Source organism: Typha latifolia, chromosome 8 (assembly GCF_019914945.1).
Source record: "Typha latifolia isolate L0001 chromosome 8, TyphaL0001v2, whole genome shotgun sequence".
Lineage (NCBI taxonomy): Eukaryota > Viridiplantae > Streptophyta > Magnoliopsida > Poales > Typhaceae > Typha > Typha latifolia.
The window spans coordinates 10037797-10059214 of NC_133093.1; the positions used below are offsets into that span (position 1 = coordinate 10037797).

The window sequence follows — 21418 nt, forward strand, 5'->3', positions numbered from 1 at the left end:
CCTGGTGCTGGCAACCGAGACCCTCAACTCTATCCTCTTCCTCGTTTATATCTCTCTATTCACATCTCCAGTCCCCCGTCCTTCACAGCTATGCAGGCAACGGCTAAAGCAACGGTTGCCCACGCGGTTCCTACTCCCGGCCATGTCTACGAAGACGACCCACACCGATCCGGTCTGCATGCCGGTACGCTTACCATATGCATGCAGTAAACTAGCAAGTAAAGCTAGCGTTTGTTTGTATTAACTTCGTTTGTAGTCATTGAAGGCGAAGAAGAGCATCACGAAAAGAAACCGGTCTTGAAGAAGGTGAAGGAGAAGGTGAAGAAGATTAAGGATACCATCAGCAAGAAGAGGCACGACCATGATCACCATTCAGAAGAAGAAGAGGAGGAGGAGGAAGAGGAAGGGTACCATGAGGACGACGAAGATAAGCTAGTAGAACCCGACCCGGAGGTCCATGGTGCCCCTAGTATGTTCTAATATACTCATGCACAAATTATGTACGTAATTCCTATATTGATTACCGTATGATCGTGATTCTACGGTGATGATGGCAGTGTACGATACTACCGCGATTTCAGATATCGTAACCGACCAAATGAACAAAGAGCCGGAAAGGATCCGTTTAGGAGACTTCACTGGACCCCTTGAAGAGGACCCTTCTTCACCGATGTCCGCGAATCCTGCACCAAGAGGTACTTCATTCTAATTTAGAAATTTTGCACATAGAACCCCATGTAAGGCAACTTTGCAGTTTAAGCCACATTTTGATCATTTCCAGTGCAGTGACATTTACTTTTTCATGTCTAGCTAAGTTTGCCTAGATTTTAAGCTTAACGCTTTCGAAATAACTTATACTAGTCTTAGGATTAAATTATTTTGTGACGTCCGTTGGCGTAACTTTTTCCCTTTATACGATGGAAAATGTAGGGGTTTCGTAAGTAACAAAATGCAGGTGTGAAATGTAAAATACAGGACTTGTTACTTGAAATTTTGTCTCGAAAGTTGGCCTTAACTTAACTGGACAAATCGATGACGTGTCGTACAGGTGGAGAAGAAATAGGAACATCAGCTGTCATCCAATCCTTCGAGGCGATGACCGTCACCGACCAGCCCGAAGACCGTAAAGAAGCGGGGTCCACTTCCCCCACCACGCTGCCCCACCCAGATGAGACGTCTAAAGGAGAGGAGCATCAGAAGAGCTACGCAGAGAAGCTCAAGTCCGCAGCTCTGGGGACCACCGAGTACGGTAAGAAGATCGCATCAACGGTGTATGATAAGGTTGCAGGGGCAGGGACTGCCGTAATGGCGAAGGTGCACGATCCTCATCCTAGCGGGACCACCGTAACGGAGGGTGGCGAGGTGGCGCATCAGGATAAGGGGGTGTCTATGAAGGAATACATCACGGAGAAGCTCAAGCCGGGGGAGGAGGATAAGGCGCTGAGTGATGTAATAACCGACGCGATCCATAAGAGGAACGAAGAGATCGAACACAAGGTTAGGGAAGAGGCGACGGGAAACGAAGGGAGAACTGAGGGGGCGGGGGTCGTTGGGAAGATACGTGGAGCGATGACTTCATTGATCGGTGGAAACGCTGGATCCCATGCTTCGCCGGTTGGCAAAACGGAAGTGGAAGGTATAACCTAATTATATTATACCTTTTTCCATCTTATTGCGGGCTGCCAACTGTCCTATCCGAAGGAAATTTAGTAGTCGAGCGCGTATTTCCTATGAAACATATATAGTTGATGAAATACTCTACCAATTTTTTGTTTATTTTGGAATGGATATTCTGTTTTATTTTTATTTGCAGGTCATGTAGCTGAGGGCTCGCCGCAGAATCCAAGCCCCGTAAAGGATATCGGTGAAAAATCCGATATGTAGACATGCAGTAAAAGACGTGCAAAGCGTCATGGCCAAGTTTTTACCGTTTGGTTAATAGCTAGATATTGTAAGTAGTTGTTTGTTCTCTTGTGCTCTTGTTGGTGCTGATGGACTTGGATGGAATAATTATGTTGCATGGATCTCTAAAGCTTTGTAATGATAATTTATGTATGTCCATGAGAATAATATTTGGTGTTAACAGTTGCAAATCTTTAACACGCGACCGTAACTCTCTGCGGTCTGCAGTCTCACATTATGATCGGTCCAAAGGTGATTCGACCATCTTTTCGTAGCATAGGTATACAAGTTGCTTCGATGCGATGTTATCAACTATGGGTCTTAGAACTTTTTTATTACACTTATGTTTTAATATCCTTACTACTGAGAGGAGAGTAATATGCTATAAATTGAGATGAAGTGATTACAGTTATTTATACTAATCATGGGAGTTTGTATGTAAATTTAATTGTGAATGTTTAGTTAGTATATAAATTTAATTGTGAATGTTTATTTTTTAGATAAACAACTAATAAATCATTAGCAAATTAACTGGATAACTTCAATTGGACGAGGAAGTTGGTAGTTAAGTAAAATTTTGATTATAGAGGATTAGACTAGATTTATAAATAAAGTGTTTGCACGCAAAGAAAAAATTCATCTTAATATGGAGTTATAAGATTAGGAGCAAGTAAAAAAAAAAAAATCTCTCTAGCATTTTCTTTTTGTCTTTCTCACTTTGGTGGATCTTCCTAATCTTCATTTTTCCTTTTCCTTTTCTATTTCCTTTTCCTCCCTCTTGCTCTCTCTATCAGTAATTTGTATTTTAGGACAACTTGACAGTAATCTGTGTTTTAGGATAACTTGAGAGGGCCACGGGTGCGGCTGCAATCGCAGTTTGTCAATCGCCTAGTATTGCCCGTCCGTGACTTTGGCAGACAAAAATAAAACACAAAAAACTTAGCCTCATCAGAATATTGTATGATGACCAAAGGATTCGCTAGCTCTGAAGATGCACCGACGGTGACCAAGGAGAATGGTTTGTGCTTTTGGTTTGGCTTGGTCTTAATTTACCCAAAATCGAAGCGAAGAGAGATTGTAAACAATATAAAGGAAGGAGATTAATATTAAAAAAAATTAATTTTTTTTAACATTCTTATTATAACGTTGAGTATTATTACCTTTTTGCAGCTTTTGATCGCTGACAGTAGCGGCTCTATTAGTAGTTCTGGCTAAGTATTAATATATTTTCTTCTATAAAAAAAAGTATTATTATCTTTTAATTATTTAGCATTTTTAGGATCTAATTAGTTAGATTTCTTCGCAAGCCTATCGTGCCTGTTGATAGATAGGTAGCGATTGATATATTGAGACATATCAAGATATGTATCAAGTGAAATCAGTTGAAGTGGCAAGAGAAGTGAATGAATGGATTGAGAAAGACAATGGTGGGCGCATTAAAGATCTCATTCCTAGTCAATCCGTGGATGAAAACACTAGGATTATACTTGTCAATGCGTTGTACGTCAAAGGCATGTGGGCTGAAAAGTTTGATAGGTCTGCAGCTTAGAGAGGAGAATTTCATCTCAAATGACATCTTTTAAGTGTTTTGTTAAACTCATTAGACTCTATCACCAATGAACCTGAATTTCTTACTGAGTTTGTGTCTTGGTGGACTGCTCAGTCTTTCAAGATTCATACTGTTCTTCGCGTAGTGCCACCGAATGGCCAAGCGAGAGGCTTGCTTTTAAAGTGTCTGCTCTCTCCTTTGTAATTTTGTACCTGACTGCTTGTTTAAATATGTGTTGTATGGTTTGTAACGCAGCCAAGTATATAACTTGTTCTTAGGGTTCTTATTTTATTTTCTCTTTCTTCTATTGTATTATGTTGTAATTGATTGCTTGAAATAAATAATAGGATCAATAATCTATAGACTTTCTTTAAAAAAAATGGTGTAACCATCCTAAGAACCTTCGGATGAGAAGCTTTTTATTTCACCACGAGGCAACTGTCGAACTCCAAGAAGAGGCACTACAGCTGCCGCTGCAACTGCATTACCTTCGAGGCCATTGTGTTACGTCTCCCAAAAACTTTGTAGCAGACCATCCATTCATTTTTTGCCACAACAGAGGAGATGAGTGATGTCATGTTCTTAGGACATGTCACTAATCCCATATCAATGGAATAAATATGTTACCAAAGATATGAATTGTATAAAGAGAAAATGTGCTGCTTTTTTGCCAATATAGCAGGTTAGTTTTTAGGGAGAGAAGATCTCCATTGATAGTAAGGATTAATAAAAAGCCAAGTGACATAATATTCTGTAGTTTATCTGAATAAGGTGGATTCTTTGAGCCATGTAGAATGATGCGAAGATGTTTGCTGCGTTTCTGTAAGCACTTGAAACAGAAAGTGGTGTAAATTTGAAGGGAAGGAGAACCTTCTATCGACTGTCACTGTAAAGAGGATTGCAGAACAAATAACATACGAGTTTCAAGGTAAATGGACATTAGATATGTGGCGTTTAAAAGTATCCGTCAACAGCTTTGGCTTGGCAATGAACTTCTCGGGATCTGACCAACAAATGCTGGATAACGGATCTGCCATACAATTAATCACACAATCACTGGTAAAAGAATATGGAATCACACAGGTACTTCTACTTTGTTTCTTAAGGCAGGCATCGGCTTCAGTTCTTTATTTGGACGATATTTTAAGAGAGATAAAAGGAGGCAGCGCATCATTGATACAACGGGTGATATATAATTATATATACCACATGATGCCATTCGAATATGATTTCTAGTGGGCAATATAAATTGTCAGTGCAGCTTAGAAAGCCCATTCGAATATGATTACTTGGTGATATTGCACAAGCAAAACACTGTGTACTCACCCCACCAAAGGTCATAAATTATACTGGAGGTAGTTTTAACTAAAGGTTTTTTTTTTCTTGAATGTTAACTATCCTATTGTGTTGCTTTCTGACATCTGTCGTTTAAGTAAAGATATCAACGTTAAGCATAATAAGCCATTCGTCATAATACGAAATCTAGCATGCGTGCATGCAACTTATACGCCGATTTGTCTAATTTTAAGTGCAACAATTTCACCAGTACACGAGAAGTTTATAATAGAGATCTTCATATCTTTATAATAGCCATCTTTTGCTTATAATAGTAGACTCTGGAATCAGAGGCGTAGAACATTCTTTTTTCCTTCTGGTATGTAAAATTATTTGCATAATTTACCTCACTGCTCCCGTGATGTTTTGATGTTGCATCATTTCTTCTCCTCTTTTTTATCTTCTTTCTTTTCTTCTTTTGCAGGTCCAACTGATACAACGTCAATTTTTCCAATCTTCCTCAACTTCTTGGCAATCGCCACTGTGTCCATTTCACCTGTGATGGTCATCTTTTGCTCCTTCAGATCAGCAGCTATGGAATCAATCCCTGCCCCAGAATAATAATGCACACATTTTTATATTATACGGCATAAAATCTTATATTCGTTAGATACGCATACTAGATAATACATGCTTATTTACTGATGTGTACGCAGCTGAACTCTACGTTATTTTCACCGACTATATGTAATTAATCTCTTATTTTCATAGAATTAACTCCTACCTTATTTTCCTTCTCAACGGATAGAAGAGAATTTATTGCTAAATTATTGAAACAACTGAGAATATAAATCATCGAAATATCAGTTTTTCAAAATAATTACCATAGATGTCTGCAACAGCTTCTATAGCCTTTTGCTTTGTCTTCTCGTCATTCATGGCCAGAATTTTCAGCACCACTTTCTGCTATGTTATGAAACCAGAATGAGTGCAGAATTAGAAGGCATGGAACTTGTACTAGTGCAGAATTGAAAACTGAAAAAAGTTTGGATTTGAGGATGATCTGATGACAGAACTTTACTTGCGCCATCTGACGGGAAGAAAAGGGAGAGTGGCTTTTAGGATGCTTTCCTCTATGGCACGAGCAATAGCAACCGGCAAAGATGGGGGAAGTGGACTATTCGTGGTATATATTTGTTGTCCTTGCTGATTAGTGCAAGACCCAAGGTGAGTTCTGATGTCCTTTTCTATTTGGTGCTGTCTGATGTCACCAAATAGAGCGGAGCTTACGGATGTAATTGAGCCGAGCTTGATGTAGCGTAGCTCTGAATTTAAATTAATTTTAAGCTTATATTTATGATCGTGAATTAAAATAACTTTAATTCGGATTAATTTCAAGCTTAAACCGAGCTCAAGGTTTAACGAGCCATTGAATAAGCAATTTTAAGTCTTAATTAATTTAAACTAAAATTTGAATCTAACAAACTTGAATTAAATTAAGCTTAAGTTAGGCTTGAATCAAACTTAAAATAGACCATTTAAAAATATAAACTAATAAAAATATTTATGTATTTAGAAAAAATATGATATGATTAAAATTTAAAACTAAACTCTATAAGATCAGAATACATAATAATCTACTTAAATAAAATTTAAAATACTACATGATTATAACATAGTATAAAAAATATTACTTATGTTATATATATTATAATTATTTGAGTCTTATCAAATCTATATGATCAAGCTTGGCTTAAAATTATTTTTAAGCATATCTTAAACTTAACTCATTTTCAAGTCGAACTTGATGAGCCATATTGAGCCAAGCTCAAGCTGCCTTTGTTATTTATTTTGTTGATAGCACTAGTGGAATTTTAGGTAGAGCAAAGGGTGGTTCCTATTAGAGGATATGCATTTGTGAGCAGGCGAGCTGGGCCACACATTCATAGCGGTCGTCGATCCAAGGATCTGGCATGCGCGCAATCTCATACAAAGGGCGTAAAATTTTCTTTAGCATTAATGTTTCCTTAGGGAAAGGAAAATTTTCACCTCCAGTTGAATTAATGGTTTCGAGTTGCCAAATGAGGCTAGAAGAGGTACTCTCTTCTGCTTTCATGGTTGCTCTGCTTTTCATTTTCTTTTTTTTCTTTCTGAATCTTACGAGTGCCATCCGACGAACATTTCTTGAGGTTTATTTGTTCACAAAAATCCATCGGATTTTATTTTCTTTAAAATCAGTCAAATATTTTTTTTAAGATAAATACTTCAATATCTATTTAAAATTTACAATCATAATCTACCTAATTTTCATATCCGGTACCAATTCTAATACTATATTATATATATAAAATAATATATTAGTTAAGAAAATTAAATTATGTGTATCTAACTTTTAAATTGTACCGTTTAAATATATTTTTGTTAAGAAGGATAGGAATGGCATAGAAGAAGAGCTATTTTTTTTAAAAAAAAAATCTATGGGAACTCGAAGTCTTGATCGTCCAATTCATGGGTTACTTCACTTGCCCTAAGAAATCATTTTATAAATTGGTAAATATTTGATGGATCCTCAATTCCTCGTAGGGGAACAAAAGCATAACGTTGAGAAATGAAAGTCACGTAAATACTGTTGGGTTGCCTGGAATTTTGACAACAACGAGTACGTTCTAATTTGTACGGAGGATAATAATATAAATTTGGTTATTTGTACTTTGCCCGGTGTGGTATGGCTAATTTCATAAAGAAAAATTATATAATTTTAACTTAAGCACTTAATACACTTGATCTTAATCAAAATATAATAATTATAATTTTCGTCATATTTGACTTAATCAAATATCGTAGATCTTTGTTAGAAATAAAATTACGAAGAATTGAATAGACTTTTTAAAATATTTAAAATAATACTGATTAAAATTTTAGATAATTAAAATATTATATATTTATCATATTTTTGCCATTCGAAATCCAATAAGTATTAGTTTAAATGTATTCAAAAGTTTATTTAATACTTTATAACTTTGTCTTAAATTTTTTTTGATATCTAGTTTAACTAAATATAATGAAAAAATAGAAATTACATTTCAATCGATTACAGTTTGGTTAAGTGGTTAAATTAAAATATTCGAGGGTCTTATGATAAATTAAAATATTCGAGGGTCTTATGAAATTGAGTCAAATCACAAAAGATAAAATATAATTTTATTTAGTTATTTCATATATAATTATGTATAAGTCAAGCATTTAACTAAAATGAAAATATGAAATCAATAGTATCAAAGGGTATGTTACCGGTCCGAATATATCGTATCTTACAACCAAACGCACTCTAATCCCATAAATAAGTATAGCTGTTACAGTGTTCTATGTACAGACTTGCAATAGTTAATCGCCGTTTCCAAGTTTATTGCTGACACCTGTGATCGCTATAAGTGTGACAAATGCTCCTCGACTCCTCTCCAGGTTTTAAGACAAACAACAAAGCGGTCACGACTCACGAGTTTCACTTCCACTTCCCAGAGAGGAAATGGTTGGACTGGGAGGAAGAGGAATGGATCGGGTCTCATCGGCGGACATGATGAAGGTGATGGCGATGGGTCGGCGATTGCAGAAGAGCTGGAAGAGCTCCTCTCCGGTTACCAGCGCCTTCTTTCTTTTCCTCCTCGCCATTGCCCTTTGCGCGTTCATCTATGCTCGCTGGATCACCAGTACTGTAAGCCCCACATTCAATTATTTTCAGTTTTTAGGGCAGCTCTTCTACCATAAATTCGCTGAAATGTAGGGTTTCAGATGCAAAATTTACCGGAGTTCTAAGGTTCCTAAATTACACTTGTTCGGAGGCATTAATCATCGTATAAACGATTTTGGGAAGGTAAGGGGGATTCATTGGGTTACTCTGCAAGCATTTATCGGATAAGCGGGAGAAGGAGAGCATGCATGTGATGGCATGTGGCTTTATTTATAGCTTCCAGATTTTGGGCTTTCTTTACTTAGCACTCCTTTCTTCTTACGGTCTTACTTTCACTAAGGAGCATGATAGCTGAGTTTGTTCAAGGCACCTGTCACTTTGTCTTGAATCCTCTATGTTGCATAGGTTCACTTGAGAAAATTTGAAGAAAAATGCACAAGCTTGAATTATGTTTAGCTAAATAAAGCAATTTTTTTTAATATTATGAAGCCAACTACGCTCAAAATTTAGCCTAATCTCACTTGAACTCTTGTAAAGAATCTTTCTTGGTCCAGGAAATTTGGTTTTGGATTCCGTAGTTTAAGAAGTGCTTTGTCAGCAACAGGTTATATTGAGCTTCGCATTGCTCCGCACATTCAATAACTTTTACCCTTTCCTCTTTTTTTTGGTCTATGTGAGGTTCTATATGCCAAGTCTTTTTGTTTTCTGTCAATTATCATTTATGTTCTGCTTATGATTATTAATTTCTTACTTGCAGACTATACTGAGCACTACCACCACCATTGCTAATGCTGATAATCCCATTATCTACACCACCATTGCTCACAACCATAGCCACCCAACCAAAAAATACCCTCAGAAACAAAAGCCAAAACCAGCAATAAGCAACCATAGCCATCCTCCCAAAACATATCCACAAAAACAAAAGCCAAGAGCAGCACCAAATGTGATACCCTTCTCCTGTCCTATTGGAAATCAAACAATAACCAACACTTGCCCATCTATATCTCCATCAATCCCTGATGGCTCCTCTCCTTCAGGATCATGCCCGGATTACTTCCGCTGGATCTACGAAGACCTTCGCCCATGGAAATTCACTGGAATAACGAGAAAAATGGTTGAGAGAGCTCGTCGGACTGCTAACTTCCGCTTGGTGGTGGTTAATGGCCATGCCTATGTAGAACGCTACCAGCGAGCCTTTCAATCAAGAGATGTCCTTACTATTTGGGGAATCCTCCAGCTGCTCCGACGCTACCCAGGCCGTGTTCCTGATATTGACCTCATGTTTGACTGTGTTGACTGGCCTGTTGTCAAGGCTAAATTCTACCGAGGTCACAATGCCTCTGCACCACCTCCATTGTTCCGATACTGTGGTGATGAATCCACCCTCGACATTGTGTTCCCTGACTGGTCCTTCTGGGGTTGGTAATTCGATCTTTCCCTTGGAACTTTAAAATTATCCAGTGTCTCAGTCTACAGGGGATAATTAACTGGTTATATGTAATTGGCAGGCCGGAGATAAATATAAAGCCATGGGAGGCACTCAGGGCGGAGTTATGGAAAGGGAGCAAGAAGGTAAGCTGGATGAATAGAGAGCCACATGCCTACTGGAAGGGAAATCCAGCAGTGGCCGTGACTCGACAACAACTGCTCCAGTGTAATGTCTCTGATTCCCATGATTGGAATGCTCGAATTTATGCTCAGGTACATACAATTTCTGTTCTCTATTCTGGGAGGCAGCTTTTTTCTTTTTCTTTTAAAAAACTAGTTATGATACAGATTGTTTAAACAAGCATATCTTGATGAGCTAACAAAGCTTCTCTGATGGATGGTCAATATAAGAGCAGTTCAGTGCTATCACTTCTTTGCACAGCACAAATAATCTCTTTCCTGAAGAAATTCTTAGTAGCTTTATTGCTGTATTAGAATGTTCTGCCTGATTATTGCTAAATTCATTGTAGGATTGGTTCAAAGAGAGCCAGGAAGGGTTCAAGGAGTCAAATTTGGCTAGGCAATGCATTCATAGGTAAAATCACTTTTTAGTTCCTGGGGTATATTATTTCCCTAATATCAAATAGAAGCTGAAACTTGGTTGGTTGTGGGGTCTGGCTTTGCACAAAAACTGATTGAAGATTCAAGATCTACATTGAAGGGTCAGCATGGTCAGTTAGTGAGAAGTACATCTTGGCATGTGATTCACTTACACTGGTGGTGAAGCCAAAATACTATGATTTCTTCACGAGAGGTTTAATGCCGGTGCAGCACTACTGGCCAATAAGGGAGGATGACAAATGCAGGTCCATAAAGTTTGCTGTGGATTGGGGTAACTCACACAAGAAAAAGGTACTGTGTTATCCTAATTTCCTCTGCTAGATAGTGAAGTCATGTGTTCTCTATGCTGCTTCATATTAGCTCAAGGTCAGGTCTTCCTAATAAACACTGATAACAGCTATAGTACAAACAGTGTATAAATTTCAATTCTAGGTTGAAATTTAGTTGCATAAATTGCAACTTCGAAATTGAATTATTGGGTGCTGTTTAAAAAAAATTTAAAAATTCTATTATACACTATTCGATAATAAAAAGTTTTTCAATCCTTTTGGCTAGACCTGTTAGAAGAGCTGATACTTATAAATATAAATTCTATAAATATGATATTAGTCTATAGGTTATACCTATATTGACTGCATTCGTCAAGAGATATTGATATTTACTGATGCTAATAGCTTGTGTAGTGTATATGCATGTTCATATCTACAGAAAGATGTAAGTTTGTACACTTGTTCAGTGTACATATCTATTCTTGTCTATAACATAACCAAAAATCCCGGTAAACATTACAATAGCCATTGAATATTTGTAATGTTGTTATATATCTTGCTTCTGCCACATTTTATATAAGCTTTAAGATGTACTATTTTTTTGTCTATGGACACTTTGACAGGCACAAAATATAGGAAAGGAAGCAAGCAACTTCATTCAAGAAAATCTAAAGATGGACTATGTCTATGATTACATGTTTCACCTCTTATCCGAGTACGCCAAGCTGCTGAGGTACAAACCAACTATACTCCCTAATGCCATCGAACTCTGCGCCGAATCTATGGCTTGCCCAGCGAAAGGACTCGAAAGGAAGTTCATGATGGACTCTATGGTGAAGTCTCCTAAAGATTCAAATCCTTGCAAGATGCCTCCGCCCTTCAGTCCTGTGGAGTTGAAGAAGTTACAAAGGAGAAAGGATAATTCAATAAAGCAAGTGGAGATGTGGGAGCAAAGAGCCTAGGAAAGGGAGGCCAACAAGCAGTAGGAGATGTAGTCATCCAGATGTACATGTTCTCACATTTGCATATAGAAGGATTCCCTTCTCAATAGTCAACTTTTGTGCTATATCCCTACTTCGAGAACTAGTTAATCACGGGATTTATCATCTGCAATATTTTAGTGTTCAAGTTTTTATGAACCTTAATGTTGCTTAGTGGAAAAGGAGAATCTTGATATACATCTGAATCTTTATTTCGGTGTTCGAAAAACAGTCACCTCTATATCAAGATTTCTTTTGTTCCATTCATACTGTTGGACATGTGGTTTGTCGCAATCATTAATTAAAAAAAGATGTCCCAGTTTGCAAATGGGTCAATCTGAAATGGTCCTTTATAATTACCCAATATATGAGATGGCCTTATCTGAAATCTAGTAACTTCGAAAGATTGCAATTACTGGTGTAATCTATACAAAAAGAGCAACCTACGGATCTCTCAACTTTAGAATAATAAAATTTTGCCCATGTTCTTAAGAAGTTGGTAAACAAATTAGAGTGCGTAACTCTCTGAATTTAATGAAGCTGGAGTAGTGAATTATTTCAATATGATAGAGAACGACAAAACAAATATGATGGCGATTTTATTTTTATTATAGACACGAGGAAAGCTCAGAGGACAACCACAGGAACAGAGGGCCCTCTGCCTGAGTTAAGGCATATGGGTCAGTATGGATTTCAAGGGGCAGGAAGAGATGAGATCTCCCACCAATATTGCAATTTGTCTAGTGCCGACGGCCTACCACTCCATTTGCATCTAGCTGTTTAAATCTTTTGTTTGAAGGCTATCGGACCTTTCTTATTAATCCAGTATTTTTAGCTTAGAAGCATTGTCATGTTAACTACTGGTACCCACCTTTTAAGCTAAACATCCTTAGATACTTATTTCATGAAAGCAATCATAGAGAATGTGAGAACTTGAATTCAGAAACGAGTTCTTTGCATATAGAAGGCTTGTAATAATTGAGCTAACCGCATACGATACTATCTTATTCCAGAAACACGTGGCTCGACTATTACCTATGAGATAATATTAATTGTATTCATCCCCTAAGTAGATATAGTCTAATAACAAGCGTATCTACAAGTGACATCAAGGAAGGTGCTTAATTTAGTTTTATCTTACCCAGAAAAATAAAAAAGAAAACTTTATAAGGCTTAGTATCTACCTAATAGATAGTCTTTTGTCCTAATTCCTTGAATCTTCTTATAAATTCTATAAAGAACCTAATATACTTCTCGACAGTCGCAATCTTTTTCTCTTTGAATATTGATTGTGATTTGAGGTGGCTATATATATCAAAATGGTAGCTATACCTGCTCTACCACAAAATTTTGTCTGGTCATAGTTACATCATCAACCATTCCTAGCTACAAATCAACAGTCAAGCATTTCACCTGCCACCTATTAATTTTCCAACCCACCTTTTCTATTATATTTCACACCCTTTCATATTCTAGGTAGTTACCAATTCGTGTATACAACTCTGACAAATTAATAGAGAATTTAACTTAAATATATTGTCTCTCATGGTATTTTAAGTAATATCTATAATAGTAATGTTTTATAGTTGCCCTCTCTAATCGGTACAGGAGATAGTAGTTCATACTAAATACGCAAATAAAAGAGAGGGTATGGAAGAGATCATATTACTCTGTGAACAAGAAGTTAGAATTTATTTTTGAATAGCGCCCGAGAAGCTAATCTCCTTTTTGTCCATCTCTACAAAACTGGTCGTTTTATTTATTCTACAAGATTCCCAGAAGACTAAACTTGGACTGGAACGGACAAGACATATGTCTAATGTCTGTAAATAAAGACCAAGCAAGCCTAATCGAGTAAATAAACTAATCATAAACTGCTCGATAATTATGCTATTGGTTAATGTCTCTTCAAATATATAACCTCCACATTGCCTCGAAGTTGGCAAGTTTCGTGAGATAATATTGTAAACAATTACGAAGTTTTCGCAGTATTACATCGGATCTAAGTTTGACCCCTTCCCTCCCTACCGTTTTAATTTCTTAATCCATAAATACTCTCTCTCTCTCTCTCTCTCTCACACACACACACACACACACACACACTCTCTCTCTCTCTCTTGTTATACCCTCTGCTTAGGTTTCTCGTCTTTTACTTTCTCATTCTCTCGCTCTCCAATTGTGTATCCAATCCTCTAATTCTCTGATTTAATTCTGGATTTTGGTGGGTTTAAGGTTCTATTTCCTCTGTTTGGAATTTGTATTTCTTGAAGAGTTATAAGGTAGTGAGACATGAGTAGGTCACTCGGACGTCCTCTTCTACTTCTAGCTGTCACTTGGGCGTCACTCTTCCCTTCTTTTGAGTCCACTTCAGACGAGGGTATGTTCCTTTTCATCTCCCACAGTGATAGATCTGCGTATCAAAAAAATAAAATTCTCTGGATCTTTTTCCGTATTTTCTTGATCAATATTTGAGATTTGGGTGATAGTTTCCTGAATTTTTCGCAGTTTCCGTACTCAGCGACTTCAAAAAAGCCATATATGATGATCCTCGGTCGACGCTATCAGATTGGAACGCCCGAGATGATGATCCTTGCAGCTGGTTTGGTGTTAGATGCTCCCCTCCTCACAATCGTGTGGTTTTACTGTAAGAAATTTATCAAACTTAATTCCCGTTGCTACTTGTGGATTTCTCTTGTTATCACTCTTTTTCTGGATTATGTAGAAACTTGTCCAATTCATCGTTGACGGGATTCCTCACGCCGGCTCTTGGGCTTTTAAGTTATTTGGAAGAACTGTATGCCTTATTTTTCTTACTGTTGACCTTTTCCCGACAGTTTTATAGTTGTCAGTTCCATGAAATGGAACCTGCTTGATGAGAATCCTGTACTATTTTGCCCCTTTTGCAGCATTTTGGATAACAATTTATTGCTTGGGCCAATTCCTGAACAAATTGGCAAGTTGAAAAGCTTAACTCTGTTGAATTTGAGCGTAAATCAACTCTCTGGCCCCATTCCTGCTGTGATTGGAAACCTGATTAACATCTCAAAATTGTAAGCATAGACTATCCGCTATACTTTTTTTAAATACAGATATTTGAATCTTCTTATTACTATCTTTAGAGATCTTCACTCGAATGTGTTGACTGGCACTATTCCCCTTGAGCTTGGAAAATTGGCGAACCTTGTGGAACTAAGGCTGGATAATAACTACCTTAGTGGAATTATCCCTGGAACCAATGGTCCAACCATGTAAGTGATGTTTTTCTGTCTTTCTAGAATAGGACTATGAATATTTGTCATATAATGTTGCAATTTATAAGCTAGTGTTTAAGTATGATGATGGAGAGCACCAAGTGAATCAACTCCGATCTGGAGCATGCATTTGTAACATTTGCGTCTGATATACTTGATGTATTTGAGTTTCAAGTACTTTCAGTTTTCCAGCATAGAACATTTTCATAAGATTTTGCATTAGGAAATTAAGGATCTCTTCAACATTTTCCTGCACATTGTATGTCATGATATTGTCATGGTTGATATTGCTAAACATATAAAGATTGTGGCTAGCTTTGTAAGAAGTTATTTGATACTTCAATATTTCCATATCAGTTTAAATATTTCATGCATGGAATTTAATCGACGGCTTTCTTATTTAGATCTGGCTTATGCCGATTATCTCGGTTGAAAGATGCTAACTTATCATACAACTTCTTTGCTGGAGAAATTCCTTCATGCTTAAGAAGATTTTCAAGGTACAAATTCTTGGCTGAATGCATGCTAGCAATTTGTACTATCTGTACTTTATATATTGTACAACCTCCTTCTACAGATCAAGCTTCCAAGGAAATTGTTTCCAGGATAATAACTCCAACTTGAACCGTCCTGCTCAAGAATGTAAGGTGACTTTATACAACATTTTATGACAAAGAAGTTATTTTCCCATTCATTGACTGAAAAAGCCTTATGTTTGGAAATGGTTTATTCTTTAAAAATCGTCCTGATAATATTGCAGGATTATGCATAATGTGTAACGAGCTAATTAACACAAGTTTGATGACAGTAAATTTCTTCTTTTGTTGCATCACTTTTTGGCAAAGAATGTACATTATTTTTGTAGTTCTCATGCGGGTAACAATTTATCCTGATATTACATAGAAGCAAATCCTTAATAGTTAATATCAGGACTGACCAAAACTGCAAACTGACCACCTTAATATCTAGGGTGTCCCCTACCTCAATAATTTATTTAGTCTGATTGGTTACATTAGTAGAGACTCTAGAGAGAATTAACTCTAGATTGGCTGGATGGAAATTCAATTTTATATTAGTAGGAGGAAAGCTTATTCTAAGAGTAAGTTTCAGTTTTATGAGCACATCCTTAAAAGTAGAATAAGTTCTACTTTAGTTCAATCTCTATCCTGGCTTGGTTCAAAACAAATAAACAAAATATGAAGGAGCTTCTTCTGGAACTATCTCCAAGCATGCAGGCATCTGTTAATTCATGTAGTACCTCTCTTAGAGATAACAGGTACACTTTATTTCAGTTAGCTGCTTGGTTCCAAGACCTCAACTCTCCCAACCTTTAATTAACTCTTTCCTATTTAAGTATCTTATGTAGAGGTTCTTGGTAGAATGATAGTATCTCATCATATTGAGACTCAATGTGCTGTTGGTTTATCACATTGCCCTTTGAGGAACCCTATGTATGGATAATCATATATGGTATATTGCTTACTGTCAAAACAGAACACTGGCATCATGCTGGGCCATTCATTTACCCTGGATATCCACAGCCACATTTATCGTTGAGGAACCCAATGGATAATCATACATGGTACATAGCTTACTGTCAAAACAGAGCACTGGCGTCAGAGCTGGGCCATTCATTTACCATAGAAATCCACAACCATATATATCCTTGGGATTTTTCACTACATTTACCTATAATCCAGTTCATCTTAGACCTAAAATGTGAACCCTACATTTCTTCAACTCTTGAGTTTGTCACAGTTGTTAATGCTGCCACAACTTTTTATATTCACATGTGTTCAAAATTTTGAATTTGTTTTTGTTCTATAACACTTTGACTTGCATTTGAGCCTTAATAAAGTTGTATTTCAGGCACAAATGGCCAGGAAATTACAAAAGAGACAGATGGTAATTCCTCGGAAAGATCTAAGCACAAAACACTACAGGAACCATTGTGGCTTTTGATTTTGGAAATCACTACAGGAGCTTTCTTAGTTGTTTTCCTCATAGTGGGCATTGTAAGTTCCAGCAAAGGATGCAAACAGGAATTCTGTGTTATTCCTCCATGGAGAAGAACAAGGATTTGGAAGGACCAGACAAGAATACCCATTGGTTGATTAGTTTTACTTTGTTCTTTTCTGCTGCCTCTCTTCATGATTTGAGTAATAGTAGAAGGAACATGTGGTTAATTCTTCTTACTGCCTACAGGTGACGATTTGTTGGAAAATGTCTTGAAAATAAATCGCCAAGTACTTGATGTAGCTTGCGAAGATTTCAGCAATATTATCGGATCTTCTTCAGAGACTGTAGTATATAAAGGCACTATGAAGGCTGGGCCTGAAATTGCCGTTATATCACTTTGCATCTCACAGGATTACTGGACTAGCTCTCTCGAGCTTTACTTTCAGAAAGAGGTGATTACTTTATCAGATTCATTTTAAATTTCAATAATTAGGTGAATTTAAGCATGTTTATGAGACACTGCTTATGCTTCAGGTGGCAGATCTGGCCAGACTAAACCATGGAAATATAGCAAAGTTGATAGGGTACTGCAAAGAATGTGATCCATTTTCAAGGATGCTAGTTTTTGAATACGCATCTAATGGAACACTCTATGAGCACCTTCATTGTAAGCTAGGGACATTTCATTCACTTGTAGTGTAAGGATTGATTATCTTGAAAAAATCCAGGAGCTCAAGAGTCCACTGCACTTTCTCTTTTTAGATGGTGATGGATCCCAATTATCCTGGCCTAGGCGCATGAGAATTGCTCTGGGTATTGCTCGCGGGCTGAGATACTTACATACTGAACTGCAACCTCCATTCGCAATAGCAGAGTTAACCTCCAGTGCAGTTTATCTGACTGAAGATTTTTCTCCAAAGGTATGGAATATATTTTATCAGATATTATTTAAACCTCCTAGCTCTTGCTTGTCTAATCAAACAATGAATTAAAGATGTGGTAAGTAGTTTGGTTTCAAACAGCTTCACTCACATTCAGGGTACCCATGATTTAGATCTGATATTTCTATGCATCTACACTGGAGCTGAACCCAGATCCCTTACTTCTTTGATGTAACAAATTCTTGAGTTTAAAGCAGCCTAAGTTTGGAAATACATTTGCTTTGATCTGGTATTCAAAAACTTGGAGATGAGTTAAATTATCTAAATTGATGATGTTTCCTTAGAATTTGTAGACAGGACAACTAGAACCGCACTATTAGATTCTTCTCAAGTAATACAAGCTGTTTGTATATCAGTCATGATGTGTTCCTCTCCATATTAACTTGGTAGTCTGTCTGTTTCTGATTTTCAACAACAATAGTCCAGGAAATCTCTGAGGCTCTGCTTATATACAAAATGAGTTTGAGACTGGTTTAGTTCAATTTTAAGTTTTAACCAGTGCTTTGCTCAGGTTGCTTTTTCAGCTAGCGTAAGTTTTATAACTCGAACATGAGAATGGGCTACACTCAATTCTATTTAGGTTCTTAGATTTACTTAAATCTAATCCTTTATGTACCATGCAAATGAAGATTAGTGCATTAGCAGAGATAACAACTTTAACTGTCTAATGTAAGATATTACAGTAGACCACATAAGCAGCAAATTCCAAATTTATAGTTCATCTAATTGATAAACTTATCCGTGTGGGAAGGCATACTTGAGCTTTCCACTATCTACTACACATGACATTAGCCATTTAATTTTCTTTTTATTATGGCTGTATTAATAACAGCAAGTGGATCTTTATTTCATGTGCTCCTGTTTTTATTTTGACTCTATGTTCCTCAAACTTCTTCTGTGTAAAGAAAGTGAATGAGAAAACATAGTTTCAGTGGCTTGTTGTGATTCTTTACTGCGACCTATGTTTTAAGTTTTGACCTACAAATTGCATGATTCATGCTTTTGATACACTGGAGCGTCTAAAGTATTTTGTTCATACATGTTTAGGATATACAAATCATAATAAATTAGAGGATTTTGGTGTATAGCACAGTAGTGCTATTGGCAGTTCTATACTTCTGTTAGGAATCCCAGTTATGGTTGAGAGTTTACTAACGTACAATTTTAATTTTTTGATTTTCTAGTTTAGATCTATCAGCCATTTGGACCTTTGATTCTTCATTGAAATTTTCTTTTCGTACTGACCTTATCATGTTTTGTCTGATTTACATGATCGCATGTTTCTTCTCATGTACAAGTAATTTGCTTTTTTCCTTTGAGTTTACTCGTCAAAATTCTATTTGCTCCTTTTTGCTGCTTATTGCAATTCTTTGTAAATGACAATAACAGTGTGTTATGCTGAATTGATGGCTTTATTTACAAACCGTAGTCCACAGGCTTGTGATTATTATTTTAGTTTGTTAAATCTCCTTGTGTCTTGCTGTACTTCATCTTATGATCTTTGATTTATAGATTTATTAAGGTGTCACTGAGTCTACTGGTCATAAGAATAAGTGTGGCTTTCATTTCTATCTTCCAGTTGGTTGATTTTGAAAGATGGAGAACTGTACTCTCAAAACCAGGGATGAACTCTGGTTGCATAGTCAATGGAGGTTCATTTTACAGCTTTATGCACTCACGTCAGAGGCGATATATGGATGTCCAGGCTAACACGTTTGCTTTTGGAATTATTCTTTTGGAACTAATAAGTGGGAGACCTCCATCGTGCAAAGATCGAGGGTGCTTGGTGGACTGGGTAGGTGATTTACTTATATGGTAATCCGGAATACAACTAGTCTTAGATGGTTTCATTCTTTGCTAGAAAGCATGCTATTTTTCACAGTGACAAGTTCTTAGGGTTGCAATAGTGAAAGAGTATTACCCAAAAATGTTTTGGTGTATGATGGGTCCTGGGTGCAGGTCTGATATTTCAATGTCAGGATACCAGTCGCTACGATGAAAGTTCTATTCTGCATTCAAATGGGGTTTTATGTAGTACTCAGAAATCATTTTTAATCTTCAATCAGAAAAAAAAATCATTTTAATCTTTCATAGAATTATCTACAGAAGGTCTGGTAAGAGCTTCAGGTTGAAAGAGAAATATTCTTTCTGATTCCAAAGTCGAAGAAGTTCATTATGAATTGGGTTTTATATGAACCGCATGGATTCTGTAAACCACATTCTTCTCGTCCTTCAGATATTAACTTTTCTTTCCACAATGGATCGGCATGTAGTCTATGATATTAAATTTTTTTTATTTAATTGCTAGATTATCCTGCTTGATCTCTTTCATTGTGTTCTAAGATAACTGAAGGGCCTGCATAACAAAAGTAATTGTTTGGGAAATCTTTCCTAACGCTGCAAAATATCATATTATCTAGAATGGTAAAACTAGTTGAATGAATTACTTCTGCAACAAATATGAATGTTTTATCCTCTTTGTTGCAGGCTCTAAAGTATTTGGAGCATCCACAGGAGATTGGCAAGATTGTTGACCCTGAATTAAAGAATGTCGGGCCTGAAACCCTGTCCATAATATGCAGTGCAGTTAGCCTCTGCATCGAACCTGAGCCGACAAAGAGGCCATCCATGCACATAATAACTGCCATACTTGAGGGGATGGACACCTCAGTAGGTGCAATTCTAAAGGATTCTCCTTTAGCATGGGCAGAGCTTGCCATATCATCATAGTTATTCATATTGTGCACGATAAATGCCTTCATCTCACATTTTTGTTTTATAGTAAAGCCTATTTGTTCTACAGCAGTCTTGCAAATGGTCAATTTCCAGATTTCATGTTTGCCAGCAATGACATTCTGTGTAATCATATATATTAATCAAAGCATTGGTTTCCTGTTACCGCAAATGTATAGTTCTTCCATTTCATATGAAGCTCAAGCTGAAGGAAAATTTATTAGGCTGAATAATGCAACACAAAAATTTGAAGATAAGATCGACTAATTACGTTCCTGTGAAGACTTTTGCTTTCGTAGACGATGTATGAGCATGTACGAATTTTTTTGCTGATTTAAATGCCAACACCCATATAGTAAGTACCTGTACCGTAGTTAACCGTAGTAAGTACTTGTATCGTAGTTACCCGAACGGCACTCTGGCACACAACAATTTAATAGAAATGGAGTTTTTTTAATATTTCATATCCTAATTTGCGTTTTCTGTTGTTTGTTAAAAAAATGTCAGTCAGATTTTAAAATTGGGAAAACCACAGAAAACACCCTACTCAAGATATTTTCTGGAATCTAATGACAAATATGAAACTTTGGATATTTAAATTGAAAATGCAGGAATGATTTGAATAAAAAAAAAACAGAAAATAAAGAGAAGGTATAAGCCACAACAAACACGAACAAAAGGAGTAAAGGGTGTGAAATGAGGAAATTTTAATTTCCTTCTTTGATTTGGTTAAGCAGTGAGTGTAGTTAAAAATGATACTTGATCTATAGAATTTTAAAGCTGGCAATTACTCATGAATCATCTAAAGTTCAGAATCAG

At 36.6% G+C, this 21418-nt stretch overlaps 4 protein-coding genes across 6 annotated transcripts; 3 read left to right on the forward strand and 1 right to left on the reverse strand.

Moving 5' to 3' along the window:
• On the forward strand, positions 1-2093 carry LOC140793513 (uncharacterized). 2 transcript variants are annotated; one of them, XM_073145030.1, is made up of 5 exons: positions 1-184; positions 257-469; positions 558-695; positions 1049-1636; positions 1814-2093. In XM_073145030.1, exons 1-5 carry the CDS (start codon positions 91-93, stop codon positions 1882-1884), a joined length of 1104 nt encoding a protein of 367 aa, XP_073001131.1. In that variant the 5' UTR covers positions 1-90; the 3' UTR covers positions 1885-2093. The 2 variants fall into 2 exon arrangements, with proteins under 2 accessions (XP_073001131.1, XP_073001130.1); XM_073145029.1 differs by having other exon boundaries at positions 49-184; positions 266-469.
• A 2915-nt stretch (positions 2094-5008) lies between these two features.
• On the reverse strand, positions 5009-5941 carry LOC140794038 (heavy metal-associated isoprenylated plant protein 39-like). The gene is made up of 3 exons (XM_073145848.1): positions 5808-5941; positions 5611-5689; positions 5009-5333 (listed from the first exon to the last, which is right to left on the reverse strand). Exons 1-3 carry the CDS (start codon positions 5814-5816, stop codon positions 5164-5166), a joined length of 258 nt encoding a protein of 85 aa, XP_073001949.1. The 5' UTR covers positions 5817-5941; the 3' UTR covers positions 5009-5163.
• A 2173-nt stretch (positions 5942-8114) lies between these two features.
• Positions 8115-12043, forward strand: LOC140794404 (uncharacterized). 2 transcript variants are annotated; one of them, XM_073146415.1, is made up of 6 exons: positions 8115-8438; positions 9172-9839; positions 9926-10118; positions 10376-10440; positions 10547-10757; positions 11359-12043. In XM_073146415.1, exons 1-6 carry the CDS (start codon positions 8253-8255, stop codon positions 11695-11697), a joined length of 1662 nt encoding a protein of 553 aa, XP_073002516.1. In that variant the 5' UTR covers positions 8115-8252; the 3' UTR covers positions 11698-12043. The 2 variants fall into 2 exon arrangements, with proteins under 2 accessions (XP_073002516.1, XP_073002518.1); XM_073146417.1 differs by lacking the exon at positions 8115-8438 and adding an exon at positions 9023-9087.
• Positions 12044-13798: 1755 nt separating this feature from the next.
• On the forward strand, positions 13799-20771 carry LOC140794223 (probable LRR receptor-like serine/threonine-protein kinase At1g63430). Its single transcript, XM_073146151.1, has 13 exons — positions 13799-14092; positions 14221-14359; positions 14438-14509; positions 14622-14765; positions 14835-14963; positions 15371-15466; positions 15544-15608; positions 16836-17075; positions 17172-17377; positions 17460-17592; positions 17688-17845; positions 19446-19661; positions 20354-20771. The coding sequence occupies exons 1-13, from the start codon at positions 14005-14007 to the stop codon at positions 20594-20596; spliced, it is 1929 nt and encodes a 642-aa protein (XP_073002252.1). The 5' UTR covers positions 13799-14004; the 3' UTR covers positions 20597-20771.
• The last annotated feature ends 647 nt before the right edge of the window (positions 20772-21418 follow it).

Excerpts from the sequence above, each read along its gene's own strand:
- LOC140794038 (XM_073145848.1), bottom strand. Across the intron at positions 5,334-5,610 it reads AGCTGTTGCAGACATCTATG|GGATTGATTCCATAGCTGCT; the intron begins GTAATTATTTTG and ends ATTCTGGGGCAG.
- LOC140794404 (XM_073146415.1), top strand. The coding sequence starts at position 8,253 with ATGGTTGGACTGGGAGGAAGAGGAATGGATCGGGTCTCATCGGCGGAC. Across the intron at positions 9,840-9,925 it reads GACTGGTCCTTCTGGGGTTG|GCCGGAGATAAATATAAAGC; the intron begins GTAATTCGATCT and ends TGTAATTGGCAG. Across the intron at positions 10,119-10,375 it reads ATGCTCGAATTTATGCTCAG|GATTGGTTCAAAGAGAGCCA; the intron begins GTACATACAATT and ends AATTCATTGTAG.
- LOC140793513 (XM_073145030.1), top strand. The coding sequence starts at position 91 with ATGCAGGCAACGGCTAAAGCAACGGTTGCCCACGCGGTTCCTACTCCC. Across the intron at positions 185-256 it reads CCGATCCGGTCTGCATGCCG|TCATTGAAGGCGAAGAAGAG; the intron begins GTACGCTTACCA and ends CTTCGTTTGTAG. Across the intron at positions 470-557 it reads GGAGGTCCATGGTGCCCCTA|TGTACGATACTACCGCGATT; the intron begins GTATGTTCTAAT and ends TGATGATGGCAG.
- LOC140794223 (XM_073146151.1), top strand. The coding sequence starts at position 14,005 with ATGAGTAGGTCACTCGGACGTCCTCTTCTACTTCTAGCTGTCACTTGG. Across the intron at positions 14,360-14,437 it reads CACAATCGTGTGGTTTTACT|AAACTTGTCCAATTCATCGT; the intron begins GTAAGAAATTTA and ends TGGATTATGTAG. Across the intron at positions 14,766-14,834 it reads CTGATTAACATCTCAAAATT|AGATCTTCACTCGAATGTGT; the intron begins GTAAGCATAGAC and ends TACTATCTTTAG.